Source organism: Schistocerca piceifrons, chromosome 5 (genome assembly GCF_021461385.2).
Source record: "Schistocerca piceifrons isolate TAMUIC-IGC-003096 chromosome 5, iqSchPice1.1, whole genome shotgun sequence".
Taxonomy (NCBI): Eukaryota; Metazoa; Arthropoda; class Insecta; order Orthoptera; family Acrididae; genus Schistocerca; species Schistocerca piceifrons.
Window position 1 is genome coordinate 429,962,818 of NC_060142.1, and position 21,592 is coordinate 429,984,409.

Below are 21,592 nucleotides of genomic sequence, written 5' to 3' on the forward strand. Positions count from 1 at the left end.
GTTAAATAAAAATATTTTAATATATACATCTTACAACTACATCTTTGCACTATTTTTCTACATAGTCTCCATAGCGATTGAGGCACTTATCGTATCTCTTCACAAGCTTTGAAATTTCTTCTGCATAAAAATCACCCGCTTGTGCCTGGAGCCAGCCTGTGACCGCATCTTTGAGCTCTTCGTCGTCATCAAACCGCTGTGACCCGAGCCATTTCTTCAAATGCATGAAGAGGTGATAATCACTTGGCGCCAGGTCTGGGCTGTAAGGTGGATGGTTGATAACGTCCCACTTGAAGGACTCAAGAAGGGCCGTTGTTCTGCGAGCAGAGTGAGGACGGGCGTTATCGTGCAAAAAAACGATACCGGAAGTCAGCATACCACGGCGTTTGTTCTGTATAGCCCGTCGTAACTTTTTTATTGTTTCACAGTACACGTCTTGATTAATGGTCGTACCACGTTCCATGAATTCAACCAACAACACCCCTTTGGCATCCCAAAACACCGTTGCCATCAGTTTTCTGGCAGAAAAATCTTGCGAGGCTTTTCTTGGTTTGGTAGGCGAATTTGAATGTGCCCACATCTTTGATTGTTCTTTTGTCTCAGGGTTCACGTACTTAATCCAGGTTTCGTCACCGGTCACGATTCTGTTTAACAATGGTTCTCCTTCGTCCTCATAACGTGACAGAAAGTCTAATGCAGAGGCCATTCTTTGAGTTTTGTGGTGGTCGGTAAGAATTTTGGGCACCCATCGTGCACAGAACTTACGGTAACCCAATCTTGCTATCACTATCTCGTACAAGAGAGTCTTAGAAATCTGTGGAAAACCAGTAGACAACTCCGACATTGAGAAACGTCGATTTTCACGAACTTTTGCATCAACTGTCTGAACGAGTTCGTCAGTCACCAATGATGGCCTACCACTCCTCTCTTCATCATGAACGTTTTCTCGTCCACTTTTAAATAAACGTACCCATTCACGGACAACTCCTTCACTCATAACTCTTGGTCCATACACGGCACAAAGCTCACGATGAATAGCTGCTGCAGAATATCCTTTGGCTGTAAAAAACCTTATGACAGCACTCACTTCACATTTGGCGGGGTTTTCTATTGCAGCACACATTTCAAACTGCCACAAAAACTAAACTAGCGCAGGTACGACGTTCACTCGACCACGGGTTGATGCCGACTGACCTGTTGAGTGCGTGAACGCACAGATGGCGTCGCTACTCCCCCCACAACCCGCACTGTGACCAATCGGAGGTTACTTTCTGAACCGCCCTCGTAGATGAGAGATGTTCGGTTTGTTGCTCCTTTGCGATTTGTGACAAAAGAGCATTGACGCACAACGGCCTCACATAGACTTTTCAAGACTATCTGCTCACAGTCGACTGGACGAATGCTCATCTGTTGTTTACAGTTGTTAGTTCAAGCTGCCACTGAAGTTACTGCGATGACGTCACTTACACACCAGGAACAAAATAAGTCTCGAATCTTCTTAGATGAATAGTGTGTACAGGGCGATGCAGCTGCCCCTTACCTATGGATTTTATGCAACCCGCAACACCTTCAAGTATCTCGTGCAACATTTTCATATTCTTTCGCTCGCTCTGTGCAAACTTAGTCCTCCAGAAAAAATGAACAGGGCCTTTTTGTAGAAAATTTAATGTAGTTAAAGTTTGTGCTGGGATAAGTTTTCACTAGAGACCGTATTTTTCGAATTATTCAAGAAAAACCTAATAAAGTGGCCTTCGAACGCGTTTTTCTTGAATAACTCGAAAACCATGGTCTCTAGCGAAAACGTATACCAGTAAAAAATGTGACTACATTAAAGTATCTATAAAAAGTCTTGTTCATATTTTTCTGTCATACTAATGGTTTGCACATGGAGTTCGCAAGAATATAACAATCTCGCACATAATTTTTTAAAGCATTGCAGGTTGCATAAAACCTGTCGGTAGGGATAGTTGAATCATCTTATATAAGGCAAGTAGAGAATCAGGTTCTTTCCTATGTGAAATCATAAAGGGTTGACACCTGTAACAGCAGCGCAAAGAAAGAATAGAAACAATTTATTTAAAAAATACCGACTTTTTCGTAACTGTCCATTAAATAACAATAACACTCGTCCTGTGTTCGTGAATGGCATGGGTAGTCTTCCCTAAAACCCCTATCTTCCATCTGTATGTCCTGTCGCTCTCGCTCTTACGACTTTACCTCTTTGCTTTGCCTTCTAGATTTTCACCCATCTCTCACGTTTCTTACCATTCATTCGTCCGATTTTCGGAGGAAAAGAGTTCGTGCTGTTCACTGTTGAAAGCAAGCATTTGTGTTGCAGCCTCCAAATAAAATTTGCGAATTGAGATATCGAAATTGTAAACATGTAATAACGTTGAACTGCTCATACAAACTTTCTCTTGTAGTGAAGTACTAAGGAAGCAACCTAAAAAGACTCTAAAACTCTAAAACTTCTGGTACTATAGAACTCACATCCTTGAACGCACATATTCCATCAAGACTCATCTAATAAGTAATCATATGTAAATGATTAGCCTTTCTAAGACATGGTTTCCGTTAAAGTAACAGCCCACGAAATAATGAGATTTTTCTCTTACAAAATGAGATCGCATCGGATGTATACATGAATAGTTCCACATAGTATGACATTTCTCGCACTGTGATTATTACGGTAATGCGGTAACGAAAGGTTTAGAATGTGGCCTTATATACACGATGTAACAGCTATAATACAAATGAGTTTCATTCTGCATATTATAGAAACAATACATAAGCATGTGTGAAGAATAGCCACTTAACAATGTGGCAGTAATTTATTGTTTAGGAAATAGCACCAAGGCAACACGGTTAAGGCGCAACACTAAAGCATATCACAATAAGAGTATATCTCAACTTCAGAAGGCACGGAGCACGAGAACAACATGAAAACAATGCGTAGATACCGGGTGACGCCAATGTGTTACACATGCGTAGCTTTCACAATTCAAGATGTAAACGTTGGAAGCGATAAAGGTACCACGAATTCGTAGGACGGTTAATCTTCGATAACATAGATTTTCTGTAATGGACAATAGCGCTTGATAAACCGCGTAAGTATTTTTTAAAAATCCCAGTTAAAATCGTGTAATTGTTTGTCAGTATGATTAAATGGTACTGTGAGTGACTGGAGTTCGATATGCCCTTCACGATACATTCCTCTCAGATAAATCTGAATAACAGTTAACCATGAAAGATCTTGTGTTGTACAAAGATATGCACGGTTGCGTTACACTCCATAATCACTCACAGTGCGCCGTTCACATAATTGTACAGCTGTCCAGATGTGATATTCCCTAATTTTCGTAATGATACAAGTAGGAAAATTGCAGTAACCCGTTGCATCACTCTGGTGCAGTTATACGCCATACCAATTATTTCCCCATGAAATGTTCCTTCCGAATGACAGGGCGCTGGAAAGACAGTATTGTAACTCACTAAGACTCTTACTACCACAGCTAGTTTCCAAAAACTATCTAGAAGGCTTTTATAGTGTGTACTCAACGTGTTTTTCACAGGTACAAATGATTCCGGGCAGTTGTTTTCGAATACATAAAATTCAACAACATGGGTGGTTCTAGAGAAGGAACTGACACTGAACACTGGTTGTAATATATGTCCAGTTTTATACAATTAGGTTGCATCTTTATTGAATTATGTCGTTTCCAACCGTGAGTGAAGTTACAATATTCGACTCCAAACGACAAAAGACTAGCACAAATTACCAGATTGAGCTCCTTGAAGGAAATGAAAGGAAGGTGATGTTCAGCGTAGGAAACGGAAGGATCTCATACAATATGTGTATGAAACAGTAGCACTGCAGGAAGAGTTTGGTCACCCTATAATATGGAGCTAATTCTGTCATGTAAGAGAACCTGTAGAGTTGGTTCAGTTCTAGCAAAATTCTTGTCTTCTAATGCAATGTAACAGCACTATCATCGAGAGCTGTTTTGCATAAAAGTGTATGAAATAATCGAAACTTGAAGTTACTCATGTTAGCCCTGTGGTCTTGTGTGTGTATATCATGTAAACCAATTTTAATTGTATTATTTTAGTATCATTCGTATGCTGTATGTAGCTAATCAACACAGTGACCACAGATGGTAGGTGACGCACGTTTAAGAAAGCTGGTCTCGTATTAAGGACAACAGCATTCCCATAGCTGTCCTGTAATACTAATTCAGGCTTCCTGCAGTTTTCCTAAATCACATTTAATAGCCACCAGCATGTCACTATTCTTTCCCATGGGTTTCCATAAACACTAGACACCAAACTTTACGTATGGTAGCGTGCGCCACACACACACACACACACACACACACACACACACACACACACACACAAACAAACAAACTAGCGCTAAGACATGCTGCTTGGAATCATGCTGCCTTTCATCTCAGCACAGGTAGAAGTAATTTCGAGATAAAAGTTTTTAAATTTTCACCAGGACAAGCTGGTCTGAAAGGTTAAGATATCCTGCATCCTCATTTTTGAGCTTATATCGAAAAACCGCACTGAAGTCTCAGCGATTTGTTAACAATAACAGCTTCTTTGCCGAATCTGCAGTGTGTCTGTACATACCACCTCGAGGTAACCATTCTACACATGACCAACAATCGATGAGACGTTATGGCCTACCATGGCTAGTACACAGTTTTACCACAGGCAGGCTTCCCGCAAGTGTCTTGTCTTGCCTTTCACGTTGTACCAGCGTGCTACAATTTGTATTTAATAACAGACGTAACTTGTTTTACTAAAGAAAACGCGAAAAGCGACCGTCAAAATTTAATTTCCTGACTTGATGTATTTGACCTGATAGCGGCCTTGATTTTCGTACACAATAATATCTCTTCAATTAATATGAAACGCCAATTCACAAATCCTACATCTAATGATATTTTGAAGTGATTCCTCCAAACCATTCAAAGATTGTCGAACCATCATTGCAAAAATCTCGGAAACAAGGCATTACGTATAATTCAGACGGCATGTTCAGTGAAGTAAGATACCTGGCACTGAAGAACATTTTTACCACTTCACAGTTCAATTAGCATTGAGATACGAAAATAAAAGGTTTTAAGGTAATATAAGTTTGGCGACGCAAAGTTTGCACGGTCAGTGTGTTTCTTGTTGTCCTATGACGTCAGTGCTGACTAAACATTAGTGACAGAAACCACAGCTACGTAACGTTTCCCTTCTCCGTGCATCGTCTAAAACTTCAAGTATTCGCTTACTTAATCTCTTTTACTCTCTCTCTCTCTCTCTCTCTCTCTCTCTCTCTCTCTCTCTCTCTCTCTCCACCTCCCCTCCTCCCTCTCCCCGTCTCTTTCTCTCCCTCTCTCTCGTCTCCCTGTGGTTTTTTTATGGTGGAGAGATAGAGAATGAAACCGAAACTGCTTTATACCGTTGAAGTACTACACTGTCAGTAACATGGTGTCTACTTGGGATCAGATTTGAGTTTCACCGAATGCTGCGTAACTGTACTATTTGTAGCAGACGTAAGTTATCGGTGTATACTATACAGCGACGAGATGTACTGTGACTATCGTTGTTAAGACATCTTTCTTATTCCAGACATATTAAAAGGCAGGACGATTGTGTATTCTGGTTTTTATGGTCTCGCTGAAAACGATAGCTGCAGATGGCACTAAAAAAGGAGAGAGCAGGGGAGAGAATGTGAAAGGCATAGCATCAGCTGCGTGAATAGACTAATGAATTGGTTGACACACTTACACAATAAGAAAGTACCGAAAGCGCAGATAACGTCGGGATTTCGCACTGTAGCGTGCCGCGAGTATTACTTTCGGCCGTCCGAGTTACTGATACTAGGCGTAGCATGAGGCGCTACCACAGTCTCCATCTCATATTATGGGAACGCAAGAAGGACATACAGCTGTGAATTTAATGGCAGATGACATAGCTCAGACGCGGAAAAATGCTACTAAATTTCAGTGTGACTTCAATACACACATTACTGAACTTGTCAAATGCTGTACTGTCTGTACGAAGACGAAAACCAAAATCTGTTTGAGCAGTTCATTGACAAACGAAAACTCGTAGTAAACGAAGTTATTAAACTGACATTGTAGGATTTAAAGCTAATTAGAGAAAAAGATTGCTTCCAAAACACTCTGCTGAACTACGCTAAATACTGCACAGGGCAGATTGACGTTAAAGATCATCACAACATAGTGATCAGTTTTTCACTGTAAAAGAGTACAAGGACAGTGTTTCAAAAGGAAGCCCTCTCGTTTGTTAAAAATCCAACCCGGCTGTATTCAGAAAAAATTCGAAACTAAATGAAACATTTGTTAATTTTTTACGATTTTGTTGTATCATGTTAATATTACACAAGACTTTCACACCCAATTGTTCAGTTAATTATCACACAGGCACCGTGTCGCCATTTATAACCAACATTTGAGCCACACCTCGTGGGTTGTCCTTTGTTCTCTCATATCAAATATCAAGAGCCAGCTTTCCGAGAAGAAGCAACGGATATCCCTCAAAATCTGCGTATATATCCTACAGATATTTTGCACATACAATTAGCCAAATAAAAACTCGCATAGAGACGCACAAACACTGTCAGCCTTCCCACGCTACATTAGAGGATGTAACGGTAAGAAACCTCAATACACGCTCAAAAAATAGTGTTCTCCGCTGCGCACTTCACTTAGAGTCTCAGCGTATATATGGAGATCATTTAAATGATGCCGGGAGCTGTTTACTGCCAATAGAAAAGCTGTCAGGGTATGTCTAAATACGGTGACACACTTCAAAATATTTCCCTACGTGACACGTAACAGCAGTGCTAGGATCATAACGACGAGATAAGATAAGAAACGTAGGGAAATCACCTTATCTCATTTAATTTGCATGTTCCGTTGGAGTGGAAAACAATAAAGGAGTGTCCTCGACACCTTCATAGGTTGTCGAACTGGTAAATTATGATGTAGCTTCACTTAATTATTTGATATTGAGTGTACGCACAGTTCAAACGGAAGACGAGTTTTTTCATAAAAACCTGGATGAGGTAGATAACGTGTCAACAAGAATAATTTCCGAGCCCCCTCAAGATATCAACACAAAATTTTCGACAAGAGACAGTATGGAGGGGGGCGAGTTGTTTTCAGTACCGTAAATCCTTGAACTCCATAACGTTCTGCGACGCTGCTGGGCCTGTGCTCTTGTTTCTTTCCATTACAATGTTTTTACGACATTGTATACTTTAGAAAAGAGAAGATAAGTGACACTGAGTGTGTTATAATGCACAACAAGATCATACTGCACCACCTGCGTATCTGCAAACGCGTTTGAGCTTAGATTCACGGAGAACAGGGAATGAAAGAAAGAGCTTTATGAGACTAAAACAAGTTACTTTACTCCGAAATAAAAAACGGTAACTAAAATAGAAGCAGTCTTTTCGGTAGTGTTCATCTGTGAAATAAGTCTACTGCTGGGTAACATTCAGTATCTTGTTTCTTCCTTTGTTATTGGAAGATGTTCACGTTGTGCGCTTGAAACACAACCCATCGTCGAAATGCGATAGTGATGACAGCCGTGTTACATCCTTAGATGGTAACGGCCCAAAATACAACTCACCTTCCTGTTGAATCCATGGCACTACACCCCTGAGGGGTGTATTGGTATCTCTCTGTCTAACACTGTTCTTTGATGGTAATCAGTTTTAGGAAAATCTTGCACTCGTCGTTGAAGGGAACCCAGCACCTTTTCCTCTGCGTACGACGCTGATGAACGGTTTGCACCGTTGGTCGTAATGGGCGACTAGAGGCCAAATTGATCGTGTCAAGACGGTTGCGCCAGGTCTGCGTCGACACAGCTTTCACAATTGCCTCCAGAAAGACAGCGCACTTCCAGTCGCATTCACCTCGGGACAGCTACGAGCTGTGATTTCAGTAGCTGTTGTAGCTGACCACTAATGCGGCGGACAGCTTCTCCCTCTCCTAGCCGTAAAACGGCAATTCGCTCGTAGTCTGTGGTTTAAATGACCGTTCGAGGGATGCTGACAGACTGGACAGTGTATTATGAAATTTCTGCCGTTTCCGCTGTGGGGCCTAATGAACGAAATACGAAAGTAAAGAATATCAGAACATCTGTGTGTGTTGAACAGTTTCTGGGAAACCGAACTCAGCATTTCATTCTCGACGAAAGCTATCTTCAGATGTACAAACAAATTTAGGCATACCCCTAGCGGATAACGTCCGAAGTTACATGAGGTTCTTCGCCGACGACGCTGTTGTATACAGAGAAGACGCAACTCTAGAAAAAATGCAGCGAAATGCAGGAAGATTTGTAGAGGATCGACGCTAGGTGCAGTTGATAGCGTAAACAAATGTAAATTGCGCACCAGTAGTCGGACCCATTATAAAATAACACGATTGAAGAACGATCACTAGAAGCAGTCACACCTAAAAAAAATCTAGGGATATGCGTATGGAGCTGTGTAAAGTGGAACGATCTCATACTAATCTCAGGTAAGGCAGATGCGACTCAGGGAAAAGGAGATAGCTGACAGTCTCTCGTTAGACTAATAGAACAATGCTCGTCACTGTGCGAACTATACCAAACAGGATTATTTGAGGAAATGTAGAAGATCCAAAGAAGAGCAGTGAGTTTCGTTTCCGATTCATTTAATAAGCCTGAAAACGTCAAGGAGATCCTCAGCCACCTCCAGTGGCAGGTGCTGAACGAGGCACGTTCTGCGTCATGGTGGGGGTTTGGTTCTAGGGGCGTGTTTCTCCCTGAGGTGATACGATACGCGAAGCCACTCGTGATAGATAACAGAAGCAACCTGCATTGGTGGAGGGATAAGAAACGTAGCTGAAGCGACTTAACTGGTTCACACTGGAACGACAGCGATGCAAAACCAATACGATTGTGTATATCACTAGGTGATATACAGAGAAATGGAATTTCAAGTATCTGATGTTCCTTCAAAAAAACTTTCGTTATGCAACTGAATCAATGCTACGAGTATATCCATCGCTGTAGTTATTCAGTAGTTCTTGTATTAAAAATTAAAAACCACTGTTTTGGAATTCTCGCGTATACTTCATTACGCAATCTTTCTCATTTTATTTGAAGAAACTATTCGATAAAATTAATTTTTTTTGCATCTTATAGTCTGATATCACAGCTAATAGTTTCTTTTCTGTTCACTATTGCCCCTAGTTGCTGTCATACTTCGAACTTAAGTAAAACATAGGCATATTTCGAAAATTTTGCAATATAAGATGCAATTACTGACCAGTTTACGAATGGTGCATTTTAGGTATACATTGCTGTGTACTAAATGTAGCTAATATATCGAAATTGTTATTAATACTGGAAGGAGAGCGATACTTCTTTTGCCGGCCGCGGTGGTCTAGCGGTTCTAGGCGCTCAGTCCGGAGCCGCGCGACTGCTACGGTCGCAGGTTCGAATCCTGCCTCGGGCATGGATGTTTGTGATGTCCTTAGGTTAGTTAGGTTTAAGTAGTTCTACGTTCTAGGGGCTGATGACCACAGATGTTAAGTCCCATAGTGCTCAGAGCCATTTGAACCATTTTTGATACTTCTTTCCAGTCTCAAGTAATTACCTGACACATTTGGAAGTTGTGACGAGACTGGCAGCGACGTGCCACAGGCGAGGCTATTGCCTCCTGTTGTGTCTTGTTGCCCATTGCATGGCTCCTGTGGGAACACACGTGTCGCACTGACAACGGTAGTGTTGCGCGACCCTAATTGCAGCGTGTCGTAGTGCATATTGTATCGCCTCACTGAGAACCATACCTTAGAGTTCACACACATGCGTTCTCAGAAGAATCAACCAATATATTGGTCCCTCCCCTATACCTCTCGAAAGACGTCGATGGTAAAATTAGCTTCAAGCTGACATGGAGACTTACCATTAATCATTCTTTCCGGGAACCATTCGCACTTGGAACTGGAAATGGGAAAATTGACAGTGGTACACAATGTATCCTCCACAGCATGCAGCGAGGTGGCTTGCGGAGTGTAGCTGGAGATGCACGCAATCTATAATGTCTCGTACAGTATTGGCGATGCAGCGCACACTACTAAACTGCATTGGAAATGCAGTTTTACCTTGACCTCCATTACACAATTGGCTGCGCATAGCTATAAACTAAAGTCAAAGGAATCTTGCAAATGAGATTCTATCACAAAAATACAAACTACGCTGGTCGTGTGGACGGTGCAAAAGTTTTTCGAGTGGTTTGCTTTGCATTCACTGTATGCGTTGAAAGAAACAGGGAAGTACTAGATATCCAGACCATTCCCGCCAGCACAGCGTAGTTTCCCCTATTTTGCAACGAGAAAACAGTTTTCCCGGCGGAACGCGCACAAGGCTGCAACCCATAGTTCACACAATATAGCAAGTTTCTATATCTGGTGAAAATTCCTACTGCATACCATAAAGCCATTACATCACTTTACTTCTCTTCTCTGAGGCATCAAATGATCGTAAACCCATTGCTTCTATCATATTTGCTTTATTATCGCAGGTCAACATCTTGTACTAAGCGACATTGCCTTTGGCTACTGATGCGAAGATTGTACTCGTACTCTCCATTCGTTTATGGTGACAGAATGACTATCGTGCATTTAGGAGTAGCGGAAAGCCACACGAGGTCAAATGAGAAGCCGCTGGAGAAAATAAGAACCGGAACAGTCGGAAACCACTGACCTGAAGACATAGCGGAAGTCTTTCAGAAGACCAGAAGCCACACAATCATATTTATCAGTTTAAAAACTTAACGATTATCAGTTATGGATCAGATACTTGGCCTTGCCACTGTACTCCGTCTCTTAAATTTCACTCGAATGCAGTCGAGAACTGTACGTAGTTACATAATACCTTCACTAGTCTAAACCTGTATTTCAACGTCAATGGAACTTGAATTTTTTGGTATTAAATAGCTTATCTGATTCTTAGCGTGCAGAATGTTGCTTTGATAGCGTTCAGTTCACTAATGAAAAGTATGTCACTCAGGGTTGTTGATATTCCACGTATTCTATTTTGTCGTTTCAGGCTGTGAAATGTAGTTATTGCAGTCTTTTTTATATGCCAATTAATCGTCTACAACTTCTTAACCAGTTCGAGATAAACGAAACAGGAGGGATAAAAAACTTACATATTTCTGCGACGAAAAAGAATTGTCCAAATACCACTCATGATGTCATGAAATAATTTTTTTTGTGAAGTGTCTTGGTTATACTGCTTTCCTCAATAAGTTATAAAAAAGACGCCGCTATAGCCACATTCTACAATCTAATAGGACAAAATAGAATTTCTCTCTCTCTCTCTCTCTCTCTCTCTCTCTCTCTCTCTCTCTCTCTCTCTCTCTCTCTCTCTCTCTCTCTCTCTCGGGGGGGGGGGGGGGGCCACCCTCCCCCCAAACTCTTGGTTGTCAGAGAAAAGAAAGATATAAAGACATAAACAATAGAACAATAGAACAATATTCGGTTTGTAGCAAAATTTGGCTTCATCAGGTTTGTGGATCCTTTCATGGCATATGGATGGGCAGTTCAAGAATCCGGGAAGTATACCTACTTCACAGGAATGCCGTTAAACTACGTTATCAAACTGTGTCGTTGAATTAGTCTTTGTGTAGCTGTTGCTACCAGAGAACGAAAGATAGTACATTATGATTAACACAAATATAATTAGTAAAGAATTAGTGATTGCCAGATTCGTAAGAATTGTTTACTTTCCCACTCGGACATATTTTCAAGGAACACTTTTCAAACCCTTTGTGTATAAAATGTAACACGCGTTGCTTCACACATCCCTATTAATGTTGCAGAGATCTATTATCGAATCCAGCATACTGCACCTTCGGTGTATGAGATTAAAAGCATACACAGTGCATAGTTTGTCAACCGAAACACTCGTTATACCGACTTTTATTCCACAGTCGTATTAACTCCAGCACCGTTCGCTATAGGGTTGGTAAGTATTCTGAGTGGAAACAACGTTAAAAATTTACTTCTTTATCTGAAATGCACTCTTGAAATACATAATAAAAGAACAGAAATAATGTATATTCATGGGTTTCGGTACCTTGTGTCTCAAAAGAAAACGTTAGATTCGATAGGCACAACAGAAAGCATTCGAATATTTTTTACTGAACTGGAAAATGAAATCGTTGATTGTATATACATATAGGACCTGGTTGTTGTTAAGAACTGCTTTTTAGGATAGAGATGCAGTGTTTGCGTCCAGAAGCAGTAATGGCTTCCTAAGACCCAGTATGTCGCGTAAAAGGCTCACGGCAAAATGCTGGTGACGTCACAAACATGAGAAGGATGTCGTGCTCGTTCTGTCATCGGCATTCCGGGCAGCGATCTTGAGGGCAGTAGACGATAACCCCGTGGCACATGACGAAACTTACGGCGGCCCCTGGTGCAGCGTGCTGTTGCTGTTCTCTGCGTCTCGTTCCTAGCAGAACTGTCTTAGCCGAGGCATGAATTCAGGATCAAGAGAACAGGTTCTGCAGAAACGCAGACAAGACTGTTATTCTCTAGAAATAATGTTGTCAGTAACTTCACACAATGTTTATGTTACGGTTTTTTTTCTCTGTCAATAAGGAGGTATTGGATGACAAACAGAAATTAGACGACACTATCAAATTCTAAGAGGCCAAGGAATTTTGATTACAGATATCTCAGTGTAAACACAATTATGTTCTAAAGTTTCACTGCTGGATATGATAAAACAGATTTTTTTTTTCAAGCACTGTTTGTCAGGAAAACGAGATACCTTGCTGTACTACTTTGGCTGCTTCAATCGAATTAAAGTAGTATGTCACTGTCCGACGTCTCTGTATTTCAATACTTTACTGTGGCAAGACTGCTGTGGACAATGTCTCAGGTATACCATCAACAAATTCACAGAATAATTTTATTTTCACTTACATAAAATGCTACGTGCTCGTTCGCGTTGCGTATAAGTTTCAAACTTTGTAGGTGCTCTCCACGGAGCAGAAGATGCCGGTTTCGGTTTTCTTAAGTGGTCACTGTGCATGAGCAAGGCAGGGTTAACTCCACCTGAAGGCAATGCTCCCTGCAGTTCTAAAGCTGGGTGTAAAATCTCTTCATACCTTCTCTTAAAATGGCAAAAAGTGTGCTCATAGTGCTTAATACAGTGGACGAAAGGTCTACAGAGAAAGTCATTTTTGTATTTGTTTGATTGTGATCTCGTATTTCCTTCAGATAATGAAACTCTGTAAGAGAGTACCCTGGATTGCCAAGGAACATTATAAGCAGAAATGCTTTCGATAGTGGTGTGAATACTTGAAGAACGCCTCGTTTACTCCATTACAATCAAATACAATAAGGTCTCCCTTCTTTGGCAGCGATTGTTTCATACGCTGGAGCAACTATGGCGCCAGCTGTGGCATAGTCCGTACTGTCGAAAAAAATGGGATATTTGCCCGCTTTTGAGTGTCCACAAACAATTCACGTGCGAGATACAATTTACAAGAGGTCGTTACCGCATTTCGCAGCCCATCCCTTGCATTATACAGAGGATTCTTCGGGAATCATGAGGAGGAACGGCTATTCAGTACCACCTCGAAAGGTAAACAGAGGTATCTGCGTCACGGGTTACTGAAACAGCGAGAATAGGACGCCAGTTCGCCACTACAAAAATCGAATTATATTACTGGTTCTAAGCAGTAATCTTCGTTAAAAGTCTGACTTCTGATGGTTCTCTAAATCGCATAAATCGATTTGAAAAAACGTGAACGCATAACGACTAATTATAAATAATAATGGTCACACATACAGTTTTCAAGTACAGTGTGGGCAGAAGTCTGTTGCCAGGATAGTAGGCATTAAGGTGCTGTCTCGCACTTGATTTTGACACAATGAATTGCGCACGTCAAAGAGCATAACTCCCCTTCTTACTGGAAATACCTTGCGCTGTTTGACAACAGCTATGCGTAATCATCCTGCTTATGAAGTGAACATGCATTTAGAAGAGTTTTGTTGAGTGTTTCGCACCGTGATTTCTAACGAAAAGAAATTCATAGAGACTAGATGCTTATTGTGGAAGCCAGTCTGAAAAATACCGTAAAAATAATAGTGTATTAGATCTAACAGCCCTCTGCCTAAATGATTTGCAATCTAATAAATGGAAAAGCTTGAAATAATCATCTTAGAAACTCCTACATTTTTCCTGTGTTGAAAAATTGTGAAAAGTAGTGTGAATAATTACTCGATGGACATTTGAGGGACATTAGAAAAGTTTCCGTTCGAAGACCGTGCAGTTCAGAATCGGTATGCCAATCAAGCAAAATCGCCGTGAGCAGTGAGATAATCCTACCGACACACTACACTGATGATAGTTTGGTAAAACTCTGTATCCAGCTGTGTTACGAAGTCCATAACGCCTACTGCACATCCTCGTCCGATGGGAATCGTCGACCCTTCAAGGCCTTTTTTAAGGGGCCGAAGATGTGGTAATCGCATAGATACCGTTCCCCAGTAACAGAGGCACCAGGTAACTTGAAATCAATAAGCAATGGCATCCTATAATTAAAGCGCATGGTCAGTATCGCCTTTCCAGCTGGCTCTTGAACTTCTTAGGACGAGAGGAGGTTGCATAACACCACTGCTTCATACACGTTCTTCATACTCCGATGGATGTCTACCAGTCTTTATCCCTCGGCATCCAAGAAAAGAACAGCAGCACGTTTGGTCCTGTTTGGACGCTTTTGGTAATGATGTCGCCGTAGTTTACATTTCCACATTTACCGGACGCACGTTGGAAATAGACGAATGAAAAACTAATGCCTTGTCTACACGTCAGTGCTTGTATACCCTCCTCGGAGTCGCGCTACGTTGCGTATACGCTGCAGTACCGACCCCAAACGTAAACTTTTTGATCGCCCCTTATGATAAAACTGACCTGAAAAAATAAGTATTTAGTGCTCCATAAGATGGGCAAGCCAGCTTACATCATCATCCCCGGGTGCATATGATGTTGTTGTTGTCTTCAGTCCTGAGACTGGTTTGATGCAGCTCTCCATGCTACTCTATCCTGTGCAAGCCTCTTCATCTCCCAGTACCTACTGCAGCCTACATCCTTCTGAATCTGCTTAGTGTATTCATCTCTTGGTCTCCCTCTACGATTTTTACCCTCCACGCTGCCCTCCAATACTAAATTGGTGATCCCTTGATGCCTCAGAACATGGCCTACCAACCGATCCCTTCTTCTGGTCAAGTTGTGGCACAAACTCCTCTTCTCCCCAATCCTATTCAGTACCTCCTCATTAGTTATGTGTTCTACCCATCTAATCTTCAGCATTCTTCTGTAGCGCCACATTTCGAAAGCTTCTATTCTCTTCTTGTCTAAACTATTTATCGTCCACATTTCACTTCCATACATGGCTACACTCCATATAAATACTTTCAGAAATGACTTCCTGACACTTACATCTATACTCGATGTTAACAAATTTCTCTTCTTCAGAAACGCTTTCCTTGCCATTGTCTGTCTACATTTTATATTCTCTCTACTTCGAGCATCATCGGTTATTTTGCTCCCCAAATAGCAAAACTCCTTTACTACTTTGTCTCATTTCCTAATCTAATTCCCTCAGCATCACCCGACTTAATTCGCCTGCATTCCATTATCCTTGTTTTGCTTTTGTTGATGTGTATCTTATATCCTCCTTTCAAGACACTGTCCATTCCGTTCAACTGTTCTTCAAAGTCTTTTGCTGTCTCTGACAGAATTACAATGTCATCGGCGAATCTCAGTTTTTATTTCTTCTCCATGGATTTTAATACCTACTCCGAATTTTTCTTTTGTTTCCTTCACTGCCTGCTCAATATACAGATTGAATAACATCGGGGAGATGTCAGTTTTATTTTGCCTACCTGTACAACCCACGAAACATAGCAAGGGACGCACAACATAGCAAAAAAAACGGCACTGTTGCTCTCGGATAAGTATAAAAGACAGTTGCTTTTAGAGCAAAGAAACATAATACTGTCTACTTTGCAGGTGGCACATTCTAGTGCCATAAAATGCATAAAAGCGAGACTGTTCGAATAATTCAGTGTTTGAAACCGATGCAGTTTCAGGCAACAAAGTAGAATTCACAGATTTTTGTTTTTACGTGTAAAATAAAGAAATAATGTTTTACAGAAGTAAAACGAGAGCCACCGAAGATACATGTAATGCGTCGATACATGTCAGGGAAAAGAAGCACCGTGTTTTGCAGAAGGCGGTGTTCTTAAATCCAGTTGAAAACAATAATGCCAATGAATTTAGTGGTTTGATTCTTGGTAACGCGTTGTCCACAGTATATCAAGATGTTTACAGTTTAAGAATAACGTGAGAAGCCTATGCGCTAATACTGACAATATCATTTTAGTTGTAAATCTGAGAATAATGTCGTGAAACAATTTTATTACACAAGAAATGTAATGGAAGGAGGTAAATTTTGTAATCATTGTTAGTACCTTAAGCTTGGATTTGAATAATCTGTTTTAAGATGAAGAAGCGCTGTTGCCGTCCTTTTTAGCTCTGCAGAAAATGCATTATAAGTAACCAAGCTTGTCTTGATTTTCCAAGAACGGTACTAAACTTTCACAGTAGCATTGGATTGCATAGATATCGACTCAGCGGATACTACAGTGAACTTGGATTCATTGTACACTTTCAGGCACTGACGCGTGCACCTTTGTTTTCGAGCGGCTGCACTAACGCACGGGGAATGAGGCATCGCGTGGTCGCACCTATGTGGAGCTGTGGCGTCGGTTGGCTTCCCAGCCCAGCGCTACGTAGACAATTCCCTGCCAGCTGCCGCGCTCCTAGCAACGGTTCTCCAAATACTAGCCTTATCTGCTGCGTTGCCGCTCCTACCGTCCGACTTCCCTCCAGACAAAAGAGGAAAACTAGCTACACGACGAAAGTAATATTTAATTTCCTTTAGTTAAGATAAGAAAATTATTCTTATTGTGACCGGCGCAGATGCGATATGTCGCTACTCGGCTGCATGTCGAAGGCGATTTCGTTCGGACATTATTAGGACAACTATCAGAGCCGCAGATAAGATTTATAAACAAATATTGACTGCTGCCTGAATTGGGAAACCACCCGGAAGTTGGCGCTTTTTCGGTGCAAGTACACCGTGTTATTGCTGTTCTGATTTGAAGCCACTATCCATATTACTCTATCCTGTGCAACCCTCTTCGTCTACGAATAACTGCTGCAACCTACATCCTTCTGAATGCATTTACTGTATTCAGCTCTGGGTCTCCCTCTACGATTTTCACCCTCACACTTCCCTCCAGTACTAAACTGGTGATCCCTTGATAACTCAGGGTATGTCCTGTCAACTCAGTCTCCCCAGTTCTATTCAGTATCTCCTCATTAGTTACCGAATCTACCCATCTAATCTTCGGTATTCATCTGTAGCATCACGTTTCAGGAGCTTGTACTCTCTTCCTGTCTAAACTCATTATCGTCCACGATTTACTTCCGCACATGCCTACACCCTAGGCAAATACCTTCAGGAAAGACTTCCTAACACGTAAATCTATATTCGATGTTGACAAATTTCTTTTTTAGAAACGCGTTTCTTGTCTTTGTGTCTACATTTTATATTCCTTCTACTTCAGCTGTCAGCTATTTTACTGCCCAAATAAGAAGACGCATCTAATACTTTTTGTGTCTCACTTCGTAATCTAACTCCCTATTCCGTCCCCGGTAGCTGAGTGTTCAGCGCGACAGAATGTCAATCCTAAGGGCCCGGGTTCGATTCCCAGTTGGGTCGGAGATTGTCTCCGCTCAGGGACTGGGTGTTGTGTTGTCATCATCATCATCATCATCATCATAATCTCATCCCCATCGACGCGCAAGTCACCGAAGTGGCGTCAAATCGAAAGACTTGCACCCGGCGAACCGTCTACCCGACGGGAGGCCCTAGCCACAAGACATTATTATTATCATCTAACTCCCTCAGTATCGCCTGATTTAATTACTCATGTTCTGATTTCGCTGATGTTCATCTTACACTTACTTTTTAACACACTGTCAGTTCCTTTCAGCTGCACTTCAAAGACCTCTACTATCTCTGACAGGATTACAATGTCGTAGGTAAATCTCTAAGTTTTTATTTCCTCTCCCTAAATTTTAATTCCTTCTCCAAATTTTTCTTTGGTTTTCGTTACTGCTTACTCAGTGCACAGACTGAACAACATCGAGGTACGCAACAACCCCTTCTCACTCCATTCTCAACCAGTGCTTTCATTTCATACCCCTAATCTTTTGTAACTGTCGTCTGGTTCCTGTACACTTTGTAAATAAATTTTCGTCTCCTGTAATTTACGCCTGCTACCTTCAGAACTTCGAAGTGTGTGTTCCAGTCAACATAGTCAAAAAAAAATTCCATATCTGTAACTGATATAACCGTAGGTTTGCTTCTCTTTAACTTATTTTCTAAGAGAAGTTGTTGGGCTAGTATCGACTGGCGTGTTCCTGCACTTCTTCCCAATCCAAACTGAACTTCCCCAAGTTGGCTTCTACCATTCTTTCATAAATTATTAGAGTTAGTATTTTGCAGCTATGACTTACTAAACTTGCAGTGAAGTAATATTCACAGATGTCAGCACTTGCTTTCTTTGGAACTGGCCGGCCGAGGTGGCCGTGCCGTTCTAGGCGCTACAGTCTGGAGCCAAGCAAGCGCTACGGTTGCAGGTTCGAATCCTGCCTCGGGCATGGATGTGTGTGATGTCCTTAGGTTAGTTAGGTTTAATTAGTTCTAAGTTCTAGGCAACTGGTGACCTCAGAAGTTAAGTCGCATAGTGCTCAGAGCCATTTCTTTGGAACTGGGCTTACTACATTCTTGTTAATGTCTGGAGGTATTTGGCCTAACTCATCTTGCACACCAACTAGAGTAGCTACATCATGGTTGGCTCTCCCAAAGATATGTTCTTCTGACGGAATGTCGTTTATTCCATGGCCCTTGTTTCGACTCAAATCTTTCAGTGCTCTGTCAAATGCTTCTCACAGCATCATAACTCCCATCTCATGTTCACCTACACTGCGCAATAGTAGTAAAGGATCATTATTTCGAAATTTGATTTCGAAATTATTGATATCAAAGCAGGTGCGGTGTGAAGAGTGCGTATGAGCCTTTACTACAGGTAGAAAGCATACATCATCAGTGACAGTCCGTGGTGTGTACATAAATCACGATTGTAACAATGCCACGCTGAAAAGTTAGTAAGTGATGAAAAAGCAAAAATCGGTTCATAGAAGGAAATGGAACTCTACTCGTCAAATTGCCAAGACGTTGAACCGTACAGTGACTGAAAATTTCTTATGACTGGGTGCACGATAAGGACAGAACAGAAAAGATGAGCAGAGTAGAAAATTATGAGGCGTCGAAATGGTTACCAAGGGCGACAAACCGTTATTCTTATCAGGTTATTACTGATTCTCAGTTGCCAGTAACTGCCAGACGTGTGAGACAAATATTATCAATTGACATTCTGCAATCAAGAAACACCTGCAGATCCCTGCTGTCACATCCAACCAGACTACAGTGTTCTCAGAAAAACATGCACCATGAAGTTCAGAGCGGGATAAAGTGATCTACAGTGATAAGTAATTTAATTTAGATTGGCCGTATTAATTTCAATATTATTGGCGTGATTTGAGAACAGGGAAGCCGTTTAGAATGAGCAGAAATTCTGGTGTGGGAAGTCTCTTGCACTAAAGGTAAATCACGTGTTGCTTGGGTGAACACTAGAACGAACTCAGAATTGGTTTGAATCTTTGAGGACTTAGGCGACGAAAGTCTGTTTATTAAGATACTGCATCTGTGCAGGGTTCTGCACAACAAAAAAAGTGGTTTGAAGATAAAGATATCGATGTTTCGCCTGGCCTGCGCGTAGCCTGGGTTTGACCCCATGGAAAACATTTATAAGGTGTGTGTGTATCGCAATGGTAAGAAATTTGAGGCCGCATGTAAGCAACACCAGAAGAGTGGGCGACAACTTCACTACAAGACCTACAAACCATAACAAAATCAATGCCGAAGAGAATTTTGAGGTAATTAGGAAGACGAATGTTGGACACAGTACTAACAGTGTAATAACACAACAGGACAGTAAGTGCGTTTACACTAATTTCCACCCAAGAAAGGCAAACGCGATAGTTTGTTAGTGATATTATGCAAGAAATTATGTAATTCCGCGATGATCTTCTGTCTTATATGTATCTACTACTTTCAAAGAAATTCGATGTATGTATGCTTTATATGTACTATTACTTTTGCGAGCACCCTGCCCTTATACTGAGTTCCACTACTGCATTAAGAGCCCACTGTACGACGGTCAAAATAACAGCAGTGAAATTTTTTTAAGTGACTAGTTCCGATGTCAAACTTCACCGCGCTACTGTTTGTCGACTTCGACCGTGAAAGCGTGGATGTAGCGGCCAAACTTCGACTTGTGCTTTACGGGAGTCGAAGTTTCAGGGCGAATCTGTGAAACACTGTCTGGAGCAGTCGATCTTTCGAGGGTAGCGGTCGACAGCAGTCGAAACGAGTGCGGCCTGGAGTAGCTGCCATCTGGTGCTGAGCGCGGGAAGCGCGTGGTGGCGTGGCGCCGCCCACCGCGGCGCGATGCGTCAGTTGTCCGGTCGGCGGACGCCTTGGCCCGCCCGCGAGACGCGTCTCCGTAGCGCGGATGCAAGGCGAGCCGCGACGCAGCCAGCACGCGCTCGTCTTGATCGAGATGGTCACCGTGGGCATTCGCGGCTTCACCACGTCCGTGCTGGCCGACCGCGCCAGGAGACGGCGCTCTCTCAGTAAGTGACCCCGCCTCTGGCGATTACTGGCTTGTCCGGCGCATGGGGATAATTGCCGCTGACGTCTCAGGCCACGCAACACCGCCAGTGCAGTCTGCTGCCCGGTCGCTCCCTTAGTACACCGTACATCAGGTTTAAATTCGATTGTCGAGTCTGGAACAGAAAACAGTAGTGCTCTTCTGCAGTGTGAGACATTAGACACGAAATTACATCAGTCCCACAGAGAAACTGCATCGATATATCTTCTTCGAAATCCACAAGGGTGGGGAGTTATACATGGTGAATACGTGGCGTTACAAACTTTCAGGGATGATGGAGAATGGTAAACGTATCAAATTGAGGTAAGGGAGCGTGGTCCGGAAACGACCGAGTCAAAAGTTATAAACAAAAATAGGTCTGATACCATTGACAGTGGAAAAAATATGTACAGGTGTTGTTGCTAAGATGGTAGGGTAGGCACCTTTCAGAGGTAGTACTATGGACCAAAACAAGAAAAAAATTTACTTCTAAACCTGGAATCTAAAATACACACCTTAAGAGCTAAGAGGACTTATTGCGCAGAAGAGTTGTATCACGGTACATATGCTCGTAGCTCTTACGGTACGCATTTTAGATCCCATACTTCTTGGAGTTTTTTTCTTCTGTTGACCATACTACCACCTCTGAAAGTTTCCAACCGTAC

General features: G+C 41.9%; 1 protein-coding gene across 8 annotated transcripts in view; it reads left to right on the plus strand.

Annotated features, from left to right (window-relative positions):
* Nucleotides 1–21,592, plus strand: part of LOC124797825 (hepatocyte nuclear factor 4-gamma) — a 652,273-nt gene that overhangs the window by 446,279 nt on the left and 184,402 nt on the right. For 5 of the 8 annotated variants that reach the window (XM_047260856.1, XM_047260857.1, XM_047260858.1 and 2 more), the window contains exon 1: nucleotides 20,753–20,910. The exons of the other annotated variants lie outside the window; for them this stretch is intronic. In XM_047260856.1, coding sequence (XP_047116812.1) covers nucleotides 20,790–20,910 — 121 coding nt within the window. In that variant the 5' untranslated portion in view covers nucleotides 20,753–20,789. Of the gene's footprint in view, nucleotides 1–20,752; nucleotides 20,911–21,592 lie in introns of those variants that run through there. 8 annotated transcript variants of the gene reach the window in all.